General features: G+C 56.1%; 1 protein-coding gene across 4 annotated transcripts in view; it reads left to right on the plus strand.

The window, feature by feature from the left end:
• AP2A2 (adaptor related protein complex 2 subunit alpha 2) overlaps positions 1–19,147 on the plus strand; it is a 69,583-nt gene that overhangs the window by 30,421 nt on the left and 20,015 nt on the right. For all 4 annotated transcript variants that reach the window (XM_061161181.1, XM_061161189.1, XM_061161186.1 and 1 more), the window contains exons 2-6: positions 3,997–4,065; positions 11,933–12,075; positions 14,485–14,678; positions 15,207–15,336; positions 17,216–17,317. In XM_061161181.1, the coding sequence (XP_061017164.1) occupies positions 3,997–4,065; positions 11,933–12,075; positions 14,485–14,678; positions 15,207–15,336; positions 17,216–17,317 (638 nt within the window). The remainder of the gene's footprint in view (positions 1–3,996; positions 4,066–11,932; positions 12,076–14,484; positions 14,679–15,206; positions 15,337–17,215; positions 17,318–19,147) is intronic.

Below are 19,147 nucleotides of genomic sequence, written 5' to 3' on the forward strand. Positions count from 1 at the left end.
TGCTGCTCTGTCTGTGGGGCTGTCTGCCTGCTGCTTGCCGTCTCTGTGTGGGCCTGACTCAGCCCCCGGTGGTGGTGGTTTACGAGAGGTTGGTCCTCTGGACTGTGGTGGGCTGGGGTCCAGGGTGGCCCTGCTGTCGCACAGACGCCCTCCTCTGTGTCTGCACTGGGCACTGCTCTTGGTATCTCTGAGCCAGGAGCAGTGCCTGCCCTCTGTCCCGCTCCTCACGCTCTGCCCTGGGGGCAGTCCCTTCTCCCTTTTCATGCTGTTCATGGGGTTCTCAAGGCAAGAGTACTGAAGTGGTTTGCTATTCCCTTCTCCAGTGGACCATGTTTTATCAGAACTCTCCACTCCGTCTTGGGTGGCCCTACACGACATGGCTCATAGTTTCATTGAGTTAGGCAAGGTTGTGGTCCATGTGATCAGATTGGTTAATTTTCTGTGATAGTGGTTTCCAGTCTGTCTGCCCTCTGATGGAGAAGGATAAGAGGCTTATGGAAGCTTCCTGGGAGAGACTGAGGTGGAAAGGGTCTTGTTCTGATGGGTGGGGCCATGCTCAGTAAATCTTTAATCCAATTTTCTGTTGATGGGCGGGGCTGTGTTCCCTCCCTGTTACTAGACCTGAGACCAAACTTTGGTGGAGGTAATGAAGATAATGTTGACCTCCTTCAAAAGGTCCCATGCAGGCAGTGATGCACTCAGTGCCCCAACCTGCAGCAGGCCACGGCGACCCACGCCTCTGCTGGAGATTCCTAGATACTCACAGGCAAGTCTGGGTCAGTCTCTTGTGGGGTCACTGCTCCTTTCTCCTGGGTCCTGGGGCACACAAGGTTTCATTTGAGCCCTCCAAGAGTCTGTTTCCCCAGTTCTGTGTAAGTTCTGTAATCAAATCCCACTGGCCTCCAAAGTCAAATTCTCTGGGAGTTCTCAGTACCTTTGCCAGATCTCCAGGTTGGGGAATCTGTTATGGCTCCTGGTGGTGGTTTAGTTGCTAAGTCTTGTGATCCCAGGGACTGTAGCCTGCCAGGCTCCTCTGTCCATGGGATTTTCCAGGTAAGAATACTGGATTGGGTTTGCCATTTCCTTCTCCAGAGCACCTTCCCGACTCAGGAATTGAACCTGGGTCTCCTGCACTCCAGGCAGCTTCTTTACCAATGGAGCTACGAGGGAAGCCCTGTGGGGTTATGGGTCCTAGAACTTTCTTAGCAGTGTGAGAAGTTCTTTGGTATAGTTGTCCTGCAGTTTGTGGGTCATCTGCTTGGTCATCTGCTCTCTAGTGGGTTAATGGTGACCTCCTCCACGAGGGCTCAGGTCACAGGCTGTGTGACCCTGGGACCCCCACCCGGAGCCATGCCCCCGCGCAGGGGGCTACGAGGTCTGGCTCAGGCTCTGGGTCCTGGTGCTCACAAGGTTTTTGTTTGCACCCTCTGCACAGCTCTGGCGGGTATGGGGTTTGATTCTAAACGTGGTTTCACCCTTCCTGTCATCTTGTTGGGGCTTCTCCTTTGCCCTTGGACGTGGGGTATCTTTTTTTGGTGGGATCCAACATTCTCCTGTCAATGGTCATTCAGCAGTGAGTTGTAATTTTGGAGTTCTCACAGGAGAAGATGGGTGCACATCCTTCTACTCCGCTGTCTCGCCAGGTGAGGCACAGCTGAGTGTCACTGAAGGCATGAGGGTGGGCGTCTAGGGGGAGGACATGAGCAGGAGCAGCCGCGGGGACACAGCCACGCTGTGCCTTCAACTGCCTGATGTGAAGAACTGACTCATTGGAAAGGACCCTGGTGCTGGGAAAGGTTGAAGGCGGGAGGAGAAGGGGGTGACAGAGGATGAGATGGTTGGATGGCATCACTGACGCGATGGACATGAGTCTGAGTAAACTCCGGGAGTGGGTGATGGACAGGGAATCCTACGTGCTGCAGTCCATGGGGTCTAGAGATTCGGACACGACTGAGCGACTGGACTGAACTGGCCCTCTCCTGCCTCCCCGACCAGGTGTGTTGCCATGAGGCCTTGTGACTTTCTGTGGTTTCCTTGTCGAGGGAGCTGTGCTCAGAGAGGCGAAATCATTGCCCTTGGTTGCAGAGCAAACCAGAGGCAGTGGTTGGATCTAGCCTTAGTGCCCCACTCCAGAGCCTGCTCTTGTCCTTGGGAGAGCGTGCCCGCCGTTCATTAAAATAAACGTGTGTGTGTGTGCTGTAAATCGACCCAGCTTAGGCTAAAAAGCCCCAGCTTCGTGCCCCCGCCCGGTCTTGCTGCCCAGAGGCAGGGCAGCGTCCCTGTGGTTCCCCTTGCTCCTGTGTGTCCTTCCCCCTGACCTCCGAGCCTGAGCTGTCGATCCCCTCCGTCCAGCCTGGTGCCCTCTTCACTCCTTTCCAATCCTCTGTCATTTCTGCTCAACTAAGTTCCTGCCACGCAGGCCTGTTTCCCTCGGGCTTGGCGGATAGAGCTGAGTTCGTGTACCGGGGAGCAGCACATAGCAGCTCCTGCACACGCCAGCAAGGGCACACCCCCGCGGGCCCTCCTGCCCCTGCTTAGGCCAGGCGTGGGGCGCCACCTGCAGGTCCTGTGGGCGAAGGAAGGCGCCCATGACCTTGTTTCCTAGCCCTTTCACCCAGTCGGTAAAGCCTACTGCTGCAGAGGTATTAACGTTTTCAGGAAAACTTAATTGCGCTTGACCCACCGCCCCACCTGCAGCTTTGTAGGGTGCCCTTGGGTCCTGGGGCGCCTCTTCCACAGGGCCGGCCTTGGAGCTGGGAAGGAGAGTCAGTCCCCTTGGCCCGCCCCTCACTCCCAGAGCTGACCGCTGTGCTCATGTTACAGACACCCAGCCTCTACTCACCCCCCACCCCCACTTGGAGCATCGTCTCCCTGAGGGCGGAAGTGTTGTTTTGACCCGAGTCTGGGCACCTTGGGCAGGGCCCGGTGGGAGGGCGTGCCTCTCAGCCGGCCGGGCCTCGCTGGAGCAGAAGGGCTCGCAGGAGGGCTCTGTTATTTCGGAGCTGCGCAGCCCTGTTTGTCAGCAAGTTAGTGGTGAAAGAGCTGGTGCCGGGAGCGCCCAGGGGGCTGCCTCTCTGCGGGGTGGGATCAGTCCCACAGGGGCAGCGGTGGGAGCTGGGCGGTGGGCGCCATGTCTTCAGGGCGTCTGTGAGCGCCCAGCCTGTCGGCGGTCCCGGGGCGATTGCTGTGGAAACGTCTTCTCCCTCTGGGGTAGGGACTTCCTTGCCTGCCCCCAGAGGCCTTTGGTAGTAGCTGCACTCCTCCTTTGCAGAAGCAGTGGGATGTTACACAGAGGGAGCGCACGACTCAGCCTGCCTGTGTGATGAGCAGCCTCCTCTGTGCAGTGTTGCTGAGGCGTGTGGCCCTGGGGAGCGGCGTCTGCCCCTCAGGCCTGTGTGCACAGCTCTCAGTGGGCTGAGATGAGCACACAGGCCGACTGTGGCGAGGAGGGTGAGGGGCGCAGAGCAGGGTGTGGGTGTGGCTGCCTGCAGTTAATGCGTCTTCCTTCCTTCTTTATGTAATAGATGGTTCCCAGACTTCACTGCTTACTATAGACGTGCACCTGTCAGATTTTGTGGGCCTGGAATTTCATAAAGAAAGAAAATTAGAAGCCTACAGTAATTAAAACGTGACACTTTAAAAAATGATCTCGAAGTAAAAGTCAGCTTTAGGAGCAGTCGCTTAGCCGAGCGTGGTTTATTACGGAGCATGCTCAGCAGCGCTGTGAGAGCGCCCCGGTCCAGGACTGGTGAGAAGGCGAGCAGAGCTGACCGTGTGCTGCTGGGGGGCTCCCCTCACGCGAGGGGCGTCCACGGACTCACTGGTCCTGACGAGGGGCCGCACCTGACTGGCTGGCCTCTCTGGAGGCCGGTGGCGTCTTCCCTTGGGCTCCTACGAGCCTGATTCTGCCTTTAGCTCTGATGTGTCACTGTTGTCAGGGAAGAGGTGTTTGTTTAGAAATCAGTTAAAGTGATGCCTTTGTGTTTTCTTTTTTAGGCAAAAGTAAAGAAGCAGAAATAAAGAGAATAAACAAAGAGCTGGCAAACATTAGATCCAAATTTAAAGGTAAGTGTTTAACCTTTGTCCACACACACAATATTCTTTTGTAAATTTTGCAAAAGGGACTTAATCTCTTAATCTCATCTTTATTTTTTTCATTTCAAATCAAAGTGAAGGCAGTACAGATGCTGTCCTGGCTCTGTTGATGTTTAAAGTAAAGCTGGTGGTTATTCTGGAGTTGTTTGATGGTGTATGTAGCGTTGATCCTGGATAGCGGGGCTCCTCCCCGGTCCAGCCTTTTCCTGGAGCTGGGGGGACACTGGCCTGGAGCAGTCCCCCTGACCCCGACTCTGCTCCACAGGGTGCAGGAGCTCCAGCCAGCTCCCTGCTCTGCCTGGGGGCCCCTGTGCTTACCTGAGCTCTTCCTGCCGGAGGCATCTTCAGCTGTGTCTGTGTAGTGAACACGCGACCTCTTTGCCGGCCAGCCTGAGGGGCGGGCGCTCCCTGAGCGGCCACATTTGGGAGAATCGTCAGGTGTAGATTTTCATTCTTGGGACATAGAATGTAGGACGTAGACTTTAAATTTTCAGTAAGTTTTTACAAATTTGAGACCTGGTTTAAATCTCTGCACAGACGTTAGCCAGAGGAGTGGCTGAAATCACCTAGAAAAAGTGCGTAGTGGAGAGGGCGGGGTGAGCCCACGGAACAGAGGGGCCGCGGACGGCAGGGCTGCTGGGCGGTTGCTGCTGCAAGCGAGCGCGGGCGTCCGGTGCGGTCAGGATGCAGGCCCTCGTGGGGCCAGGGCTGGTCCTCACGGACTCAGGGAGGTGTTCTGTCTTACTGTTGACCAGTCCAAGGATCCTCTGGGAGGCCTGAGAAAGTCTTGGAATTTTATGTGGAGTGGTTTGCTTATACAAATGTTTCTTGTGTGTGTGTGTGTGTATGGGGGGATGTCTATAACTTTCATTGCTTAAATTTTTAAAAAATTTAGACTTTTTTGTAGAACAGTTTTATTTATTTTTAAATTTTTATTGGAGTGTAGTTGCTTTACAGTGTCTTTTTTTTTTTTTTAATTGTTTTTGGCTGCTGCTGGGTCGTCGTTGCCTTGGCAGGCTTTTTCTGTTGACAGTTGCAGCAGCCTGGGGCCTTCTTTGGTGGAACACAGGCCCCAGGGTGTGCCGGCTGCGGTGGTTGTGACGCGTGGGCCTGGTTGCTCTGCATCACGTGGACTCTTCCTGGACCAGGGATCAAACCCGCTTCCCCTGCACTGACAGGCAGATTCTTATCCTCTGTGCCATCAGGGAAGTCCGTGTCGGTTTCTACTAGACAGCAAAGTGAATCAGCTCTGCGTGTACATATGTCCCCTTATTTTTGGGTTTCCTTCACATCAGCACAGGCCACTGAGGAGAGCCCCATGCTGTGCGGTAGGTTTGCATTACTTGTCTGTTTTACACATGAGTGCCGACTCACTTCAGAAGTGTTTGACTTTTTGTGACCTTGTGAACTGTAGCCCGCCAGGCTCCTCTGTCCGTGGGATTCTCCAGGCGTGAATACTGGAGTGGGCTGCCATGCTCTCCTCCAGGGGATCTTCCCGACCCAGGGACCCAACCCTCCTGCATTGGCAGGTGGGCTCTTCACCACTAGCGCCATGTGGAGACCTCAGTGTGTGCATGTCGGTTGCAGTCCCCCCAGTGTTCGTGTACAGCAGTTGTAGGTTCCCAGCAAGGTTGAGAGGGAGGTGCAGAGACCCCTCAGGCCCCCACTGTCCCCACAGATGTCCCGGCGCGCGCCTTCTGTCACAGCCGCACATGGAGCCGTTCCCTGTGGGGACGCCCTCTGCGTGCTTCCTCGCCGCCCCCCAGCCCCCGCTCCCGCTGGCCTTGGTGCTCTCTGCACAGCTCCCCTTTCTAGAAAGTCACAGCGTTGGGGTCGCAGCATGGCCTTTTCCCGTTTGCTCCTCTCACTCAGTTACATGCATGTAAGGTTCCTTCGTGTCTCACTGTGGCCTGACAGCTCATTTCTTTTTAGATGACTCATATTCCATTGTTCAGTGTACCACAGTTTGTTTATCCATTCACCTATTGAAGGACATCTTGGTTGTTTCCAGGTGTGGGTAGTTATGAATAAAGCTGCTATAAACATCAGTGTGCAGGTTTTGCTGTGGTTGTGTTTTCAAGGAGCGTGACTGCTGATCACGTGGTGAGAGAGTGTGCACGTTTGTCAGAAGCCACCCAGCTGTCTCCACAGGGGCTGCGTGTTTGCATCCCACTTGTGAACTGCAGCCGCCAGGCCTCCCCGTCCTTCCCCATCTCCCGGAGCGCGCTCAAACCCCTGTCCATCAAGTCAGTGATGCCATCCAACCATCTCATCCTCTGTCGTTCCCTTCTCCTCCTGCCTTCAGTCTTGCCCAGCATCAGGATCTTTTCCAATGAGTCAGTTCTTTGCATCAGGTGGCCAAAGTATGGTGCTTCAGCATCAACATCAGTCCTTCCAATGAATATTCAGGACTGATCTCCTTTAGGATGGACTGGTTGGATCTCCTTGCAGTCCAAGGGACTCTTAAGAGTCTTCTCCAACACCACAATTTGAAAACATCAGTTCTGCTCTTGGCCTTCTTTGTAGTCCAACTCTCACATTCGTAAATGACTGCTGGAAAAACCATAGCTTTGACTAGATGGACCTTTGTCTGCAAAGTTATGTTTCTGCTTTTTAATACACTGTCTAGGTTTGTCATAGCTTTCCTTCCAAACAAGTGTCTTTTCATTTCATGGCCGCAGTCACCATCTGCAGTGATTTTGGAGTCTCAGAAAATAAAGTCTGTCACTTTTTATTTTTTCCCACATCTGTTTGCCATGGAGTGATGGACCAGATGCCATGATCTTAGTTTTTTTTTTTAATGTTGAGTGTCAAGTCAGCTTTTTCACTCTCCTCTTTCACCCTCATCAAGAGGCTCTTTAGTTCCTCTTCACTTTCTGCCATTAGAGTAACATCTGTGTATCGTAGGTTGTTGATATCTCCCAGAAATCTTAATTCTAGCTTGTGAGTCATCCATCCCAGCATTTCATATGATGTACCCTGCATATAAGTTAAATAAGCAGAGTGACAATATATAGCGCTATTGTACTCCTTTCCCAATTTTGAACCAGTCCATTGTTCCATGTCTGGTTCTAACTGTTGCTTCTTGTCCTGCATACAGGTTTCTCTGGAGACAGGTAAGGTAGTCTGGTATTCTGGTCTTTTTAAGAATTTTCCACAATTTGTTGTGATCCACACAGTCAAAGGCTTTAGTGTGGTCATTGAAGCAGAAGTAGATGTTTTTCTGGAATTCCCTTGCTTTTTCTATGATCCAGTGGATGTTGGCAATTTGATCTCTGGTTCCTCTGCCTTTTCTAAGTCCAGCTTGTACATCTGGAAGTTCTCAGTTCACGTACTGCTGAAGCCTAGCTTGAAGGATTTTGAACATAACCTTACTAGCATGGAAAATGAGCATGATTGTGTGGTAGTGTGAATATTCTTCAGCATTGCCTTTCTTTGGGATTGGAGTGAAAACTGACCTTTCCCAGTCCTGTGACCACTGCTGAGTTTTCCAAATTTGCTGACATACTGAGTACAGCACTTTAACAGCATCATCTTTTAGGATTTGAAATAGTTCAGTTGGAATTCCATCACCTCTGCTAGCTTTGTTCCTAGTAACGCTTCCTAATAAGGCCCACTTGACTTCACACTCTAGGATGTCTGGTTGTAGGTGAGTGACCGCGCCACCACGGTTTTCTGGGTTGTTAAGACCGTCTCCCGTCTAGCTCTGTGTATCTTTGCCGCCTCTCCTTAATCTCTCATGCTTCTGTTTGGTCCTTGCCATTTCTGTCCTTTATTGAGCTCATCCTTGCATGGAATGTTCCCTTAGTATCTCTGATATTCTTGAAGAGGTCTCTAGTCTTTGCCATTCTTCAAAGTCTTGGAGGGTGGTTATCAGTCAGAATGATTTTTGTCCCCAGGGCCAGAGGCTGGTCCAGCTGGGTTTAGCAAGCTACTGCCACCTACTGAGTGGAGGCCAGGGAGGCCACCAGACACCCCAGAACCGTCTGCCTGAGGAGGCCCAGTGCCGAGGTTGAGCAGCTGGGCTCTAGGAGGAAGTCAGCCCAGAGCTCACCAACAAGAGGCCTCTTTCCACTTCAAGCTGAGCCCTGAGATGCAGTGCCCTGAGGCGGGAGTGACCTGGGAGCCAGCCGCCCTGTCCCAGTCCTCTGGAGGAAGAGGTGACCGTCGCAGGCGGAGCCATGCAGTAGGCGTCACCTACCATCTGCAGTTGACTTTTCAAGGGTGTCGTCTCAGCACCGTCACAGAGGAGTCCGAGGGTGCAGCCGGGGCCAGAGGGGTGACGGCAGCGGGCTCGCAGGGGCCTCTGAGATGAGACTCCGAGGGTGGCAGAGCTGGGCCACTGCTTGTGAAGCAGTGAGACAAACGTGGAAGCTTCAGTGGGGGCCTTAGACAGTATTAAAGGGTACATAGCAGGTTTTGAAATAGGACCAAATGGAAATTCTAGGAGCAAAGCATGAGTGACTAAAGAGCTCACGTGGATATAACAACACACTTATTGAAGAAAGACGGTGTCCTGGAAGGTGGGTGAGGAGGCAGCCTATCCTGAGTGTGACGAAGAGTGGGTGAGAGACGGGGATGGGGGACGAAATTTGGAAGGGTTGGCTGGCCTCCTGGGAGGAGAGAGAGCTGGTGTGACAGACAGCGTGTGAAGATTCGTGAAGCTCACTGAACCTCAGACGCAGAGGCCGCAGTTACAGTAAATAATGAACTCTACATCCAGAGACACTGATGTGAGAATGCTGAGCCTGCGACAGGAAATGTTTGAAGTTGCCAGAGGGGGCGGGAGATGGGCCCTCCTCCCAGGAGCCGTAAGGCCCGGCTCGTCGGAGGGCCAAGGAGCAGCGGGGTGGGGGCTGCTATCAGCGTGCTGGAAGGGGCAGCCCCCAGCAGTCTGCATCTAGCTGCCGGCTCCTTGAGAATGAAGCTAAAAGAGGCTTTTCCAGACGAAAACGGAGAGTTTCCACCAGGAAGCTTGTGCTAATGGAGAGTAAGTGACCTGCTTCAGGGCAGAAGCAGACAGTCCGGGATGCCAACAGAGGAGGACCGTGGTGGGCATGTGGGCGGTGCACGGGCCGCTGGGGGTGTTAGATGTGCACAGGGCGTGGCGTCCTTGGCGACAGACAGCTGGAGGTGGGAGGCATGGACAGGGCCTGGCGCCAGGGCAGCGTCCGTGTGAGACCTGGTCCACAACGGGACCGGCGGCCACAGCCTCGTGTGCAGCTTCCCTGTCGAAGCCTGAAGGCTGCCTCTGGTCTCTGCCAGGCAGCCCTGGACCCCTTGTGGGCAGGTGGCTCCCCTGCCCTGGCTGCCTGGCTGGCCTGGGAACTCAAGAGAGGGGGTCAGGCTGCTTGTGGACACTGGTGGGCCTGCCCTCAGTCCTGGGGCCTCTGGAGATGGCTGCTGTGCTGTCCTGTCGGGGGTCAGGTGTGTTGTCTTGGTGCTGGGCTTCGGGGGACGTGTTCACGTGCGCATTCACTGCTGGGTGCTCACTTGTCCCAGGTGCTGGGGTAGAAAGACGAATGAAAGGAGTTTCTGTAAGGAATGTATGTTTTACAGGTGTAAAGAGACTTGGAAAAAACATGTTTTCATCGAGGGAGCGTGAGTGTGTGCATCGTGGGCTCATTCATCCGTCCTCCTGCTTGGGGGCCTTCGCGGCTTCGACACGTGCCATCCTTTTGCCTGTGTGCTTTCGTCTTTCGCTCTTTTTTTTCTGGGAGATTCTGACAAAATTTTTTAAAAATTGCCTTTCTGAGATATAACTTAGTCAGTCGAGTGTGCACTGTGGGTTTTAGCAAATGCAAGTATTCGTGCAGCCACCCCCACAGCCAAGGTGGAGAGCGTCCCCTGGGAACGTCCCCTTGTGTCTCTGGCACCTCGGCCCTCCCCGCCTGGCAGCGCGGACCTGCCCTCGGTCAGCGCAGTCCTGCCGCTCTTCCTGCGGCGGAGGCCCCCGTGTCTGCTCACTGACTTCGTGTGTGCCTTCGCGGTCTGCCCGCGTCTTGGCAGGCTGAGTGTGGTGCTGGCTCCCCGTGGGCGTGGTGTGGAGCTGCTGTGAATCCTGCGTGCGGGGCTGGTGTAGACGCGTGGTGTCCTTCCCTTCAGGAAGGTGCCTGAGGGTGGAGCCGCTGGCTCGCGTGATGGCTGCGTGTTTGACCTTCTAAGAACCTGTCCCGCGTTTTCTGGAGCTGCTGCCCCGTTTTGTGCTCACTCGGCCGAGTGTGAGTTCCCGGCTCCTCCGTGTTCTTGCCAGCACGTGGTATGACTAACAGTTACGCCTTGGTTCTCCCGGTGGGTGTGCAGTGGTCCCACGTGGCTGTAAGAGTGGAGTGCAGTTGGGCTTGTGGGGTCCTGGGAGGAAGCGCTGGTGCCACAGTCCTGCAGCAGCTCGCAGCCCGGGCCATGCAGACTGGCTCAGGGGGACCACGGGGCTCCCTCTTCGTCCACACTCGGCATGTTGCTGTTTCCCCTCTCTGAACGTAGGCAGGCACTCACTGGGGGTTAGGGCTGGTGCTGAACGTGTCTCTGTGAGAGAGGGGTGAAAGAGGATCCCAGGTGGACGTCCTGCAGGAGGATGCGGTCACCGGGGCTCGGACGCCGTTCCCTGGAGACACTGGTTCTTGCCCTGTGTTGTGGCAGCACCAGGGCCAAGACTCCTGACCGTTCTGGCACCGTGACCCTGCCCTTCCTGCGAGCTCTGCCTCTAGTGCGTCTGCGAGTCTCTGCGTCCCTCACGTGGCCTGGCGCTCTGGGGGCCGGAGCTGCTCTCCAGGGGTGGGGGGGGGCAGCACTTCTGGCTGCTCATCAGAGGAGGCTTCCAGAGGTGATGGAGAGCAGTCTTGTCCTTGAGGGGCGGCCAGTTTGGGGGGTAAGGCGGGGTTGCCTGGGCCCCGTGCCCTCACCTCAGACGCTCTCCTGTGGAGACGGGGCGGGGGTCCCGTCAGGAAGCAGTGAGCCGGCTCCTCTGGTGCAGGTCGCAGTGGGCGGAGCAGGAACAGGCCTGCTCTGACTTGATGTTGTTTGGTCGTTAAGTAGAAGGCCAGTTTGCTGCTGAGAAGGACGGGGGTTTCAGAGCTCCCCGAGTAAGTGTCCCGCTGGCTGGCTGGCTTGTGATCCACGGTCAGCTCAGGCGCCCTGGGGGGTCTTTCTGCTCAGTGCCCTTTGAGTTCGGCCAGGGCTTGTCCCGGGACACAGGGGACTCGCCCTCGCAGAGAGGGCCGTGGCTGCTCTCACATTCCCAGCTCCCACGTCCTGCTTGGCCCTCGACCCTCTGGTCAGGGTCAGTGCAGTGCCTCACTCGAGGTGGCCGTGCTTCCTGCTGTCACCTCTGCAGGCTGCATGGGGATGCAGCGCACGTCTCGGGTGAAAGGAGAACCTCTGCTTTTAAAGCGGCACTGTCTGTGCTGACAGCGACCTGTCTTGAACCTGCCTTTCCATGTCTCCTGGGAGAGGCCGAGTCTCGCTGCCATCAGGGTGGGGAAGAAGCCCTTCTGGTGGTTTTGTGTGACTTCGGGTGGGTGATTTCTCCTAACGCTGGGTGAAGCGAGAGGTTATTTAGAGCGTGTTCTCCTGCCTAAATGAATAAACATATCTGAAAGGTTAGGCTGCCGGAAGTCAGGGTGGCGCTGGCGGGGCTGATGCCCTGGCTGTGCTGGGGGGCCATGTTCTTGCTGCCTGCCTGGGGGGCTGGCTTGGGGTCTGCGAGGGACCCAGACGCGTGGCTCTCCTGTGCCGACCAGCTCAGCAGCGCTGGGCATGAGCCTCACAGTGTGGCGGCCTGGCCGGCTTCCTGGAGGTGGGCCCGGGCATCCTATTCCTGCGCCGCCCCTTCCCGCAGGCGACAAAGCCCTGGACGGCTACAGCAAGAAGAAATACGTGTGCAAGCTGCTGTTCATCTTCCTGCTGGGCCACGACATCGACTTTGGGCACATGGAGGCTGTGAACCTGCTCAGCTCCAACAGATACACTGAGAAGCAGATTGTGAGTGTGAGGCAGGGCGCTGCTTCTCACCGGGGCCCCTGGCGCTTTGCTCTTGCTCTGCCCCTCTGTCTGTCTGGGGATTTCCCTGCTTTAGGTGGGAGTTGACGGGAGGGCGCCCTTTTCCGGGGGCCCACCCAGAGGGTGGGCGGGCCCTCACCTCCATGCCTGCGCAGCGCAGCCCCTCCCACCACCCCATTCCTGACCCGGCGCTGCGTGCGAGTGCTTTAAGAGCGGAGGGCAGGTGTCTGCGCCTCACCCTGGCTCCAGGGCCTTCCGAGGTGAGTGCAGGTGTCTAGGCCCTGAGGGCCCCCAGGCTTCGTACCTCTGGCCCTGTATCCGCTTGGAGTAACAGTATTTGTGTTTTTTCAGGTGTTACAGAGGAATATTTTCCTCTTATTTGTTCAAAAAACTTAACTTACAGAAAGTGAAAAAATACCCTCGATGCCCCAGGAATTTTGTTAAGTATTGGTGTTTACTCACCAAGAAATGAGTTTCCCAAGTGCTAGTGGTAAAGAGTGGGCACTAGTGGTAAAGCTTCTGCCTACCAGTGCAGGAGATGTGGGCTCGATCCCTGGGTTGGGAAGATCCTCTGGAGTAGGAAATGGCAACCAGTTCTAGTATTCTTGCCTGGGAAATCCCATGGACACGGAGCCTGGCGGTCTGCTGTCTGTGGGGCTGCTGAATCAAACACGACTGAACAACTAAGCGCATGTGTGGGTGCACACACACAGACACACACTCACACACAGACACACACTCACACACACATATACACTCACACACCCTCACAGACACACACACACACCCTCACACACACACACCCCACACACACACCCTCACAGACACACACACACACAGTCACACACACAGACAGACACACATACACAGAGACACACTCACACACACACACCTGCACACAGACACACCCTCACACACACAGACACAGATACCCACAGACACCCACACACACAGACACACACACACCCTCAGACACACACTGACACACACGCACACCCACAGACACACACACACTCACACACACACCCCCACTCACACTCACACACACATATGCACTCACACACCCTCAAAGACACACACACAGACACACACCCATACACATACCCTCACAGACATACACACACTCACACACAGACACACACCCCCTCACAGACACACACACACACACCCTCACACACATACACACACACACACACAGACACACACACAGACACACACACACCCACACTCACACACACCCACAGACACACACCCACACCCACACACAGACACACTCACACACACACACACACATCTGCACACATACACACACAAACCCTCACACACACAGATACCCACAGACACCCACAGACACAGACACACACACACCCTCACACACTCACACACACACTCACATACACACGCACACGCACTCACACACACACACCCTCACAGACACCCACAGACACACACACTCACACCCACAGACACACACTCCTGCACACACACACACAGAAATCCCCACACACACACCCTCACAGACACCCACAGACACACACACACACTCCTGCTCACACACACACCCCCTCACACACACACCCTCACAGACACCCACAGACACACACACACACTCCCACCAATAAATTACTGAGTGCCTTCCATAGACCCAGCAGTGTGCTGGGGGCCGTAGGGACACTGACCGTAGCAGGGGTGGACTCTGCTCTCCTCCAGGGGTGAGGCCATCAGACAGCCTCCTGCAGAGAGCGGAGCTGTGGCCAGTGGGAACTGAGGCGGGTGGAGTCCTCTGGACTCTGAGCAGTGGGCAGCTAGTAGGCAGGGCTCTGGGGGGAGGAGGACCTGAGCTGAGGCTGAGGACAAGAGGTGCATGGGGACAGTGGGGACAGACAGGGCACCCATGCGGTAGGCCCATGTGTGGGAGGGCAGGGTGGCCAGAACCCAGAGTGGGAGGTGAGCTCTTCCTGAGACTGACGGGGCTGAGAGGCTGCTGTCCCTGTGTGGGGAAGGTGTGGACTGTGGGAATGGCAGGAGGCTGGGGTTTGGCCCGGTGGTGAGCGGACACTGGGGCTCTGAGACAGCTGAGAGAGGGAAAGTGGTCTGCAGTGTTCCCATCACAGCTGAGGCAGGTCCTTCCATCCTGTTCAGGTCCCCGTGGACGAGTGACTGGGGTGGGGGTGGGGCTCCAAGGTGTCTGATGCCCGTGGGGACGGTGCCTCTCAGGTTTGTCCTGCAGAACTGTCTGAGGGGGGGATCTGGGGACGAGACTTGTGTTCTCGGGAGAAGGCAGGTGGGTCCTCTGTGGCCTGATCACAGCAGTGCGCTGAGCAGACTGGGGTGGGGCTGGGGGCCGGCCGAGTGTGTCCAGCGGTGGTCTCTTTCCTCTCTGGAACCCAGGGCTATCTCTTCATCTCCGTGCTGGTGAACTCCAACAGTGAGCTCATCCGCCTGATCAACAACGCCATCAAGAACGACCTGGCCAGCCGCAACCCCACCTTCATGGGCCTGGCCCTGCACTGCATTGCCAACGTGGGCAGCCGGGAGATGGCTGAGGCTTTTGCGGGGGAGATTCCCAAAATCCTTGTTGCCGGGTATGTGTCTGGTGGCCTGCTGAGGGCACAGTCACCTCCCGCGTGCGTAAGTCAAGTGTGTGAGTTCTGAAGGCTCCATGGGCCTCTTGGCCTCTTAGCCTCCCGTCACAGCCGTGGGTGGAGGTGGGTCGGGATTGCAGGCTTTGTCGTCAGGAGGTCCATATGGGCCTCTGTCCTTGGGTCCCAGAGCCTCACTCTGCCTCCTCTTGGTCCCCGTGGGCTGAGGCGGGCCCAAGCTTGATTGCGTGAAGAGCCCGAAGCAACCTTTTCCTGTGTGTTCCTCCAGCCCCCTCACTGGTGCGCCTCTGTTCCCCGGGGGCTCTGGGGTGTTGTCCGTGGGCTCTGTTCCCCGGGGGCTCTGGGGTGTTGTCCGTGGGCTCTGTCCCCTGGGGGCCCCCAGGGGGTTGTCTGTGGACTCCGTCCCCTGGGGGCCCCGGGTGTGGTCCATGGGCTCTGTCCCCTGGAGTCTCCTGGGTGTTGTCCATGGGCTCTGGGCCATGCTGGTCTCACGGCTGCCTGTCTTTTCAGAGACACCATGGACAGCGTGAAGCAGAGCGCCGCCCTGTGCCTGCTGCGTTTGTACAGGACGTCCCCGGACCTCGTCCCCATGGGTGACTGGACGTCTCGTGTGGTACACCTCCTCAACGACCAGCATCTGGTAGGTGCCTCTGGGTCACGTCCACCCTCTCCTGCGGGGCAGCCTCTTTCGGGTCAGGGCCACATGAGCAGCCTTGTGTGACTTCCAGGACACTGAGGGGGATGTCCCTGGCTCGGCCATCGAGCTGGGAGAGCCTGCAGGTAGGGCCTGGGAGCCCCTCCCCTGGAGTCAAGGCAGATGAGACAGGATCTTTGGCTCACCCTGTCCAGGCATTGGAGGGTCTCCTGCTTGGTAGGTGCAGAGACAAACAACATAGCCTAGCATGTAGAAATGCTACGTCCACAGAGTGCCTGCAGAGACGTGTCTGTCTGCACCCCATTTCGGGCTGCCGTGGGGCTCTCCTGTGGCCCCAGGGGCTCTGGCATGCAGCCCGCCTAATCCACATGGCTGGACATGAGCCAGGCCTGAGCCTGCTCCGCATCGTCGGCCAGGGCAGCGAGATGAGTGAGGCGGTGTCTGGGTTGGCCGTGAGTCACAGGCCCTTGTCCATGCTGACGCTGGGAGGCGGGGTCAGGTAGGAGCTCATGCCGGACAGGTGGCTTTGTCTTGCTGGAATCATGTCCTACAAACGAGAGACTCAAGATTCCATGTGGAGTTTCCCATGGAGCCGAGAGTTGTTAGCATGTTAGCTGGTTACTCCGTGTTTTCCCAGAAGAGAAATCTGCCGGAAGGATTAGATGAGGACTACACGGTCCGCACAGATAGACCCTCGGGGTGAGAGCTGGTGGCCGTGCGGGCTAGCCTGCCGTGGGACAGCCTGCCAGCGTCCCTCCACGTCCCCACACTCTCGGGGGAAATCGAGTCTGCACAGGTGACCTCTCCTTGGGGCGGGGGTGTCTCAGCCAGGAGGCCCCGCTCCTTGGACGTCTCTGTGCCCAGCTGTCTGTTTACTGTCTGTGTTCTCGCGTGCGTGGCTCTGTGGCTGGGGCGCGGCTCGGCCCTGTGTGGTGCTAGGCCGCAGGAGCCCAGCGGCGGTTGGCAGGGGGGCTGCGTCGTAGCCCAGGGTGAGCGGGCACCCGTCTTCTGTGGGCGTGGCTCCTGTCACACCCCTCCTAGCTTTGCCACCAGAGGCCTGGGGTTGGCTTCTTTGCTCTCAAGGTCGGGGATCCCCAGGAAGAGAGTCCCTCGTCCACCCAGAAGCAGCAAGCAAGCCCTTCTGAGGGCAGCAGGGGAGGCGGGGGGCTGTGATACGCAGAAAGCTCTGCATCCGGCCAGGCCCCTCCTGAGTCCGGAGTGGCCCAGGCGTCGCCTGGAAGGAGGGGGAGGAGGCAGCCTGGGCGTGGGGGCCCCCAGCGCTCTCCTCACACCCTCTTCCTGCACAGACCCCTGCAAGCGTGCAGGGAACGTGGGACACCGCGCTGGGCGGCTGACCAGCTTCCTTGACCTCGCTGCGGGGTCGGGTGTCATCCAGGCCTGGTGGAGCTCCCCAGTCAGCGGGCAGAGACATGGCTTGGACCACATTTGAAAATGGGGAAGAATGGGCTTTGCTGTTTTCCACGATCTCAGATTTGGGTTGTAAAGATTCATGTGAGTCTGAACGTAGCGTGTCCATCCCTCTGCGGTCCACACGGAATGACCTAGGTCAGGGGCAGCGAGGGGGTGGGCGGGCGGATGCTGGGGCCTGGGGCTGCTGCCCCGCGCCGCCTCGCTGAGGCACAGCTCTGGGTTGAAGCCTGCCGGGTCTCCAGGTTTGAAGAGAGAGGAGTAAGCAAGGCACCCGGCGTGTGCACCTCGCTTTCTCGAAACATCAAGGGCTGATGGGAGTGGCCCCACTGTGGCGTCGGGGTGTCCGGTTGTTGGTCTGAGTTGTTTAGAAGATGAGTTTAAGACGAGAGGCAGGTCCTCTGGCGGGTGTCTGAATGTGTGTGTGTCCCCTCAGGGTGTGGTAACTGCTGCCACCAGCCTCATCACCACCTTGGCGCAGAAGAACCCGGAAGAGTTCAAGACCTCTGTGTCTCTGGCCGTCTCCAGGTTAAGCAGAGTAAGTCTGCGGAGGGGAAGGGAGCTCACGGTGGGTTTGGTCTTTGTCACTTTATGTACCTGACGTGTGTCCTGTTCAGTAGGCATGGCCTTTGGGCAGTCTGTGATTCGGCGGTGCACGTGGGTCTCGGTTAATGACGGGTGGGCTTTTCTCTGACCCCGTGTCAGAAGTGTCCTGTTGGCGCAGCAAGCGTGCAGGGCAGAGCCCTGCCCCCAGCAGCTGCTGCTAACGAGGCGCGTAGCACCAGTCGCTCTGTGACCGGCTCACTCTGATCATCAGGGTCGTGAAGTCATGGAGCCGTTTCTGCTGCTGATGGTTGACGCGTGTTGCCGGGCAGCGTGTTCACCTGTCTGTGCCTTGCCTTGCCCAGCGCTCGGCTGTCCCCTCGGGAGGCGCTGGGTCCTCGGCCGCCTCCCTGGCCTGCAGCCTCTTGGCCTTAACCCTTCTGGGCACTTGGTCCTGTTGCTTTCTCACTTAGTCTGCATTTTCTCGATCACCCATGAGCTGGGGCAGCTTGGCGTGTTTACCGGCTTTTAAAAAAACTTTTTCTCAAGATAACATCCTTTTATTTATTTTGGCCACACCATGCAGTAAGTGGGATCTTAGTTCCCTGACCAGGGGTTGAACCTGTGTCCCCTGCTTTGGGACCATGGCATCCCAGCTGGACCACCAGGGAAATCCCTTTATTGGCATTTTGAATACCTTCTTTTGTGAAGAGCCTGTTCAGTTTTTCACCCATTTTTCCATGATGTCATCTTTTTTGTTGTTGTAAAAACTCTTATTTATTTCTTTGGCAGTACCTCTTGGCATGGAGAAGGAAATGGCAACCCACTCCAGTATTCTTACCTGGGAAACCCCATGATCAGTGGAGCCTGGCGGGCTACAGTCCATTGGGTCCCAAGAGTCAGACATGACTTAGCAACTAAACCACCTCCCGGCATGTGGGATCTTAGTTCCCTGACGAGGGTTGAACCCTCTCCCTCTGCAGTGGAAGTGTGGACTGCCACAGAAACCTCCTCTTCGTTTTAGATATGAACACTTTGTTGGTTAGATTGGGTTAAACCAAACAAAATTTCCAACATTTACCCATTACTGATCTACAAAAATGCCAGCAACTTTATGTGGTTCAGCCCACTCTGTTTAAAAATCTCGTCCTGCTCTGCACCTTGCCACCTCACTCTCTGGTGAAGTCTTCTGTGATCAGAAACCCCACATTTTAATATAGTCCGGCTTCCTGATCCTTTCCTCTGGGATTAATGCCTTCGTGTCCCCAAACGTGTGGTCTGCCGCTCTTCTGAGGGCTCATTGTAGGTTGACAGTCCAGCTGAGCCGGCGTCACTGTGCGCTGAGTCACGTCGTGGTCCCAGCACCACTGTGAAGGCGCCTCCCTCCGCCTAGACCCTGTTTTAAACTACAGTGACCTGCCCTCAGCAGACGCCTGCCGCTGTCTGTGCATCCTGGCGCCAGCAGCGTGGCTTCAGGTTAATTTGCTGTCCAGTGGCAACAGTGTCCCCCGCCCCCAGAGTCCTGCCGGGGCTCCCTTTATCTGTAGGCCAGTTTCAGGAGAATTCAGATCTTTGCAGTATTAAGGTTTTGAGTCTACGGCCATGGTGTATCTCTCCATTTACTTAGTCTTTAGTTTCTGTCAAATATGTTTCATAAGTTTTCAAGTAGAGGTTCTTTTTTGTTTAAGCTGTCTTTATATATTTTTATTTTAAAAACACTTCTCAGTGATACCTTAAAAACGTTATCTTTTATAAACGTCTGTGCTGGTTTGCGCAGGTGGACTTTGAATGCTGCTCTTGATGTTGGCAACTTTGCCAAACTCAC

The sequence above is a fragment of the Dama dama genome, chromosome 2 (genome assembly GCF_033118175.1).
Source record: "Dama dama isolate Ldn47 chromosome 2, ASM3311817v1, whole genome shotgun sequence".
In the NCBI taxonomy this organism is placed as follows: domain Eukaryota; kingdom Metazoa; phylum Chordata; class Mammalia; order Artiodactyla; family Cervidae; genus Dama; species Dama dama.